Source organism: Pinus tabuliformis, chromosome 8 (genome assembly GCF_031772625.1).
Source record: "Pinus tabuliformis cultivar Carrire ecotype Pingquan chromosome 8, CPIR1, whole genome shotgun sequence".
Classification (NCBI taxonomy): Eukaryota; Viridiplantae; Streptophyta; class Pinopsida; order Pinales; family Pinaceae; genus Pinus; species Pinus tabuliformis.
The window spans coordinates 472,919,422-472,927,049 of NC_142294.1; the positions used below are offsets into that span (position 1 = coordinate 472,919,422).

Sequence of the window (7,628 nt, forward strand, 5' to 3'; positions counted from 1 at the left end):
TCATTTTATAATTTCTAGAGTATATTCCATGTGTGATTCGTTTAAATGTCACGGTTGGCAATTCATCAAAACATCCCCATCACATATACATAACACATTCATTCATTTCCGCAATATTGGAAAATCAAAGAAAGACCTAGAAAATTCAAGCCACTTAATAGAAATATTTGGGAGAAATCAAATCAAAACTTTTTAATGTAGAACATATTTTTAATTAAAATAAATAAAATAAAATATTAAAACATTATTGGTCGCCTCTATGTTATTTTCAAGGCCGTGGGCACACGCTGTCTTACGTTGTACCGTGACAGCTGGAGGATCAGACATTTGTCAGTCTAGAGAAAGTCGTTTACCACGTGGACCAATCGTCTAGCGGGAAAGAGATTCTAACGGCAATTAATTGAGACACGTGTCACTGATCCATGAGAGTAAATCGGTCGAAGTCACGAGAACCATCATTTTTATACTGCAAAGCGCGCCGTTGATTTCTCGTGCAGGACGGGCAATCGATCTGGGCCGTGAAGGAAGGTTCTAGGTGATCCATCGAAAAGTTCAGGAAATGAGGAACCAAGAAAGGTGGGTAGACCACCATTTCTGGATGGTTCTTCGCCTTTCATTCCAGGGAATTCCATGGTATGTCGCGTAATTTCATTTCATTAGCTGCTTCTGGACAGGGCAGAACTCTATATAAGAAAACCACACCGCAACAAGTGTTTTCAAGAGTTTGGTTCAGTTCCCAAGTGTCATCTGTGTGATTGCGAGCGAGATTTTCTTGGCCTATTTCAGTCTTTATACAGAGAATTGTGATTCAAGAAACAAAAATGGCCCCAGAAGTGGCTGCAGATGTATTGATCAACGCCGCAGGGGGTAAAGCAGTAGCGGTAAGCGGCCTGCGCGCAGGATACTCCAAGAGAGCGTATGTGACATTCTTGGCTGGAGCTGGAGACTATGTCAAGGGTGTTGTCGGTCTTGTAAAAGGCCTCCGCAAGGTTAATTCTCCCTATCCTCTCATAGTAGCCATTCTCCCGGATGTTCCGGAGGAACACAGACGGCTCCTGAGGAGTCAGGGTTGCATTGTCCGTGAAATCGAGCCCATATATCCTCCGGAAAACCAAGTTCAGTTCGCCATGGCTTATTATGTCATCAATTATTCCAAGCTCCGGATATGGGAGGTATGACTATGACTGACATCCATTCATATCCGACTCCTTTTACTTGAATCTTTAAAGTATAACTGTTTTCGATTCCCCGTTCTTGAATCTTTAAAGTATAACTGCACCGATTCCCTTTTCTTGAATTTTTAAAGTATAATTGTTAACGATTCCCTTTTCTTGAATCTTTAAAGTATAGCTGTAACTGCTGCCATGGCAGAAATGAGAAGATTCTTTTTATCTCTCTAAACAAATAGCTTAGAATTCTGTCTTACGGGGTTTGTGATAATGCAGTTTGAAGAATACAGCAAGCTCATTTACCTGGACGCCGACATTCAAGTGTATGACAACATTGATCAACTCTTTGATCTCCCGGACGGGCATTTTTATGCTGTGATGGACTGCTTCTGTGAAAAGACATGGAGTCACACTCGGCAGTACCAGATCGGTTACTGCCAGCAGTGCCCGGATAAGGTGCAGTGGCCAAAGGAATTCGGGCAGCCGCCTTCCCTCTACTTCAACGCGGGCATGTTCGTGTTCGAGCCTAGCAAGCTGACCTACGATACACTTCTTGAAACCCTGAGAGTCACCCCTCCCACGCCGTTCGCGGAGCAGGATTTCCTGAACATGTTCTTCAACAAAGTGTACAAACCTATTCCCTTGGTCTACAATCTAGTCTTGGCCATGCTGTGGCGACACCCGGAGAACGTGGATTTGGACAAAGTAAAAGTCGTCCATTACTGCGCTGCTGTAAGTATCTTAATTCTGCTCCGAATTGTATTCACTATGTACGAAATTTTTTGAAAACTTTAACTCATATCTAAATTATTGTATGCGGTGATGGTGGTGCAGGGATCGAAGCCGTGGAGGTACACGGGCAAGGAGGAGAACATGGACAGGGAGGATATAAAGATGTTGGTAAAGAAGTGGTGGGACATCTATAACGACCCATCCTTGGACTTCAAATCCACCGACTCGATACCCGACGCAGAAACCCCGTCTGAGCTGCAACAGATGGCCAACAACTCTCTACTGGCTGCTGCCATCCCTCGGCCAAATCCTTTGCTCTCTCTTTCGCCCGCTGCTTAGGCAGCTTAATTCTGATATGGGTCGGCATTTACTGGCTGCTGCCATCCCTCGGCCAAGTCCTTTGCTCTCTCTTTCGCCCGCTGCTTAGGCAGCTTAATTCTGATATGGGTCGGCAGGAGTTCGATTCTCATGCAATGCATTGTATGCTTTACAAGTGGTCATGCAGTTTCGTTACATTTTTTCGTAGCCATTATCTCTTGTAATTCTGTTATACCATTAATGCTATGGATATTCATATTTTCCACTATTGGTATAAATGGATGAAGCTTATGTGATATTGTTTAACTATATGTCAAAATTCACAATGCGTGTGCGTTTCCTTACCATGCGTGTGTGTTTCCTTAAAGGTTTTAGTAACCTTTGTTGATACACAATTTTATTTTTTAAATGAATTAACATATACACACAAAATTATTCTAGTAATATTTCAATAAATATACACATGTATTCTAATATTAATTCAAATAACAATCTAGTAAATTTGAGGTGAAGAGTTCATATACACACAAAATTATTCTCATAATAATTCAATAAATATGCGAATATATTTTAAAATAATAGCTTTGAATAAAGAGTTAGTTTATTGCTGGATAGGTTTTTAAATTTGATGCTTGATAAGATCCATGAGTAGGTGAGTATTGTGGATATTGTAAAATAATAGTCTTGAATTAAGAGTTATTCTAGGTTTCGAGAATAAAATGTTAGAGTTTTTCACAATTATAAGATTTATGATATATCTGTTTTTACGGTGAACTTGTTCTCAGGATGAATCACATTGGTTGGTTCAAAACGTGTTCACAAATGGTATTTCATGGTATTTCATGTGATTTTCGCCATAAACTTAATGTAATTTTCACCAAAAAGTCTCTCACAACCTTGATATTGATTACAAAAGCCTCTAACTCTTTAATTATATAGGTTCTTAATTTGCTTTTATTCCTAAAACAAGATGTGCAATTTTGTTCAATTTTTCTATCAAAAACTATAGAAAATCTTCACCTCTATTACCATCAAAATAGTTTTTTACTAAATCTTCCCTCTATTACCATCAAAATATTTTTTTACTACCTAGCATATTTAGAAAAGCCATATCACAAATAGATTATGGTATCACAAATTTACACAAATTGCATATCAACATATTTAATAGATTATGGTATCACAAATTTACACAAATTGCATATCAACATATTTATATATCATAGATAGATTAAGCTATCAACATATTTACAAAAATTGTATATTAAGCGATTAACATATTTACAAAAATTGTATATCAATATATTTATATATCATAGATAGATTACGTTATCAACATATTTACACACTTGCATATCAATATATTTACGAAAATTGCAATAGTGTTGAAATTGTTATATTGAAGTTGTAATTAGGTTAATTTTTATATATTGTTAATTTATCATTGATATATTTATTATATACAAAAGTTGTTAATTTATTATTGAGGTATTTATTATATACAAAAGTTGTAATAGTGTTGAAGTTTATTGCATTGAAATTGTAACTAGGTTCAATTTTTATATATTGTTAATTTATCATTGATGTATTTATTATATACAAAAGTTGTTAATTTATCATTGACATATTTATTATATACAAAAGTTGCAATAATGTCGAAGTTGTAACTGGTTCAATCTTTATATTGCTAATTTATCATTGATGTATTTATTATAATTATTATATTTATTACATTGATAACAAATTTTGCTTTCACTAACTATGGTTCAACTTTAGGATGGAAAGATATATGGAAGACAATCCATCAAATTTTACCAATAAATTTACAAAAATTGCAATAGTGTTGAAGTTGTAAGTAGATTCAAATTTTATATTGTTAATTTACTATTGATGTATTTATTATAATATCAAATTTGCAATAGTGTTGAAGTTGTTGCAATAGTGTTGAAGTTGTAATTAGGTTCAATTTTTATATTGTTAATTTATCATTTATGTATTTATTATAGTTATTATATTTATTACCTTGGTAACAAATTCAGAATCCATATAGCATTCACTAATTGTGGTTCATCTTCACTAATTGTGGTTTATTTTCAAGATGAAAAGATATATGAAAGGCCTATCCACCAATTTTTACCAATAAATAGTTAAAGAAAGTAAGAACAAAAACAAACAATAACCCTAAAATTGTACTTTTGATTATTAATTAAGAAAGTGTTTGAGATAGCCCACTGGGTTTTGGATTGACGGTGAATGGGTGTCTTGTTAAGGCATTCCTTGCTATAAGTCACCTGTTCAAATCCCTGGTGGGTATTTAGGTTAGTCTTAACTAGAAAAAAAAGCAAAAAAAGAAAGAAGAGAAAGTATTTGAGATTAAAGCTAAGATTTATTTATTTATTTATTATATATAAAAATTATGATGATAAAAATAAATATTTTAAATAAAGGAAGTATTTGAAATTAAAGTTCAATTTTTTTTTTATATAAATTATGATGATAAAAAAATATTTTAAATAATATTGAGATATATTAAGTATTACTTATTTAGAAATACTAAATTACATAAATTTTAAATTATGATTAAAAAATAATAATAAATTTCTGAGATTTATGATAAATATTATATATTCCAAATAATAATGTGAAATATATATATATATATATATATATATATATATATAATGTTTTTTAAATTGTTTAATATGTGAAAAAATAATAATTAATTATGTGATTAATTTAATACTGTCATTGTTATAGGGTGTTTAAAGCTTAAATAAGTTTGAAGATTATGATAAATGTTTTTGAATTTGATATGTGTGTATGTGATGTTTTAACTTAGATTTAATAGATTTTAATGTGTTAGTAGATGTCGATTTATATTTTTGTGAGAGCACATTCTTCATGCTTAGAGTTAAAATAGGTCAATTTTTTTTATTATGAATCAAAAGATAAATTATTTGAGTCATGTTTTATTTGGACATTTGTAAGGAAAATGAAATCGAATTTTATTTTGAGTCATTAGCCCACAAGTCACCCTTCCTTGGATAAGTTGCTTTGGAGAGTGACACTTATTTGACCCTCTTAGACAAATATATATAAGAGATGGTTTGATAACACATTCACAACATGAACCATGCAAAAGAGAGAAGAACCTAAGTTAAAGGAGAGAAAGAAATTCAAAACTAGAAGAATATTCCCTTTGTTGATTGAATTTTTTACTATTGCAGTTCGCACATGTGGAGGTATGATTTTTTGTGAAAGAGGGTGAAAATTGTGAGGTAGTAGTTGTTGGGAATCACGATTTTCATTAGGCCAAAATTTGCAGCTATTAGTCAACGATCGCATTGCCATAGATAAGGATCCATGGGAGGCGGTTAGTCCATGTCGCGAAACACACGAGGATCATTGGTTTATCCAATGTCCAACAATCTCCCCCCAATGCAAGTCGGGTGTGTATTGAACTTGTGACCTATGCTCTGATACCACTTGTTGGGAATCACGATTGTCGTTAAACTAAAACCCACATGTGTTAGTCAATGATTGAATCACCAGAGATAAGGCTCCATGAGAGACAATTAGTCGATGTCATGAAACACATAAGGAGCATTGGTTTATTCAATATACAACAGTTGCAGGCATAATTTCGACCCCTTATTGTGGGTCCGAATTTCAGAACATTGACAAGATTTGGAGCAATTTGACTATCATTGACTTTGACTTTGGAGGTGACTTCAAGGAGGGTTGGACTTGGTATCTTGGTGGCAGTTTGGTTTTGGTTTTTCAAATCTTTCATTTTGATATTATTCCATAAGGGAAGGATTGTTAGGTTTGTCTCATGGTAATCTTTATATTTTCTTAAAAAATTGAACATTTGTATAATTTCTTGACAAAGAAGACATAACAAGTAATAAGAAATCTAATATTTATATGTAATTATCAAGAACAGAAACTAGGTTGTAGACTTCATTGCACTTGGTTTTGTTGGGTACGGAGCCTGATTATCTTTTGTATTCAAAGGTATTGTCTCATTGGACCCCAATTCGTAATGGGGCAACAATGCCGCCCGTAATATATTCGCTGCAGAGGGGGTCTAGGGGGGGCTGCGACCTTTGGGAGCCCCTCCTGGTGGGGGGATTGGGAGCAACGCCCCCGAAGCTAAAAATAGATGTAAAATTGCCTTGTAAAATGTTGTAATTTCGTAGTCAATCTGGGCCGTTCATTAGGCAGAGATCTGATGGTAGAAGTTATGTTTAATTTAGGGTTTTTTTTCCCTAGAAGGAAACCCCTCGCTATAAATGAGGGAATTGTATTGCGTCTATGTAGATCTGTATTCTGAGCGAGGAAGAGAGAGGAGATTGAGAGTGAAGAGGGAATTACAGCGGAACTGTTGTAGGTTGTATCTCTTCAATTTGTTGGATAATATGAAAAGGAAGAATTGGCTCTTTCTCCGTGGACGTAGCCCAAACTGGGTGAACCACATATATCTATCTCTCTTGTTTTATGTGTTTTCTGTGTTTATATTTTTGCAATATTTTATGTGTTCCATTTCTTCGTAATATGTAATTTTCTAACAATTGATATCAGAGTCGAAGGTTTATTTGGCTGATAAGCTCGCAGGAGAAAAGGGTTCTTGGTTCGAGTGGGAGCAATGGCAGAAGATGGTAGGTTTAGGGCTGAAAGATTTAACGGCCAAAACTACTAGCTGTGGAAGATGCAGATGGAAGGTTATATGTATCAGAGAGATCTGTACTAACCATTAAGCGGAAAGGCAAAGAAGCCGACGAGTACGACAGACACAGAATGGGATGGTCTCGACAGAAAGGCACTTGGAACAATATAGTTGTGCCTAGCGGCATCGGTAACATTTAATATTTCAAAGGAAATGACAACAGAGAGTTTGATGTTGACATTGGCCAAACTATATGAAAAACCCTTAGCCTCAAATAAGGTGTTTCTTATGAAGCATTTATTTAATATGAAAATTTCAGAAGGTGGATCTATTATTGATCATTTAAATGAATTTAATACAGATACAAGTCAGTTAAGTTCTGTAGGGGTAACTTTTGATGATGAAGTTAGGGCTATGTTATTTTTGTGCTCATTGCCAGAAATTTGGAATGGTTTAGTTATGGTCATTAGTAACTCTGTCTCTGGATCTAGCATTGTAAAGTTTGATGATGTTGTCAGTGCAATCCTGTGTGAGGAAATGCGACGGAAAAGCTCTAGTGAGACATCAAGTAATGCGTTGACTGCAGAAATTAGGGGAAGAAAAATGGAAAGAGGAAAAAGCACTAGATATCGTAGTAAGTCAAGAAAAGGTAGATCCAAGTCCAAATCAGGGATAGTGTGCTGGAAATGTGGGAAGAAAGGACACCTAAAGAAAGAATGCAAGTCTCGAAAGGGAAAAGA

At 34.6% G+C, this 7,628-nt stretch overlaps 1 protein-coding gene across 1 annotated transcript; it reads left to right on the forward strand.

Moving 5' to 3' along the window:
* The first annotated feature begins 486 nt into the window (after window positions 1-486).
* On the forward strand, window positions 487-2,484 carry LOC149236112 (galactinol synthase 1-like). The gene is made up of 3 exons (XM_089372319.1): window positions 487-1,172; window positions 1,446-1,901; window positions 2,004-2,484. The coding sequence occupies exons 1-3, from the start codon at window positions 822-824 to the stop codon at window positions 2,238-2,240; spliced, it is 1,044 nt and encodes a 347-aa protein (XP_089228445.1). The 5' UTR covers window positions 487-821; the 3' UTR covers window positions 2,241-2,484.
* Window positions 2,485-7,628: the final 5,144 nt, after the last annotated feature.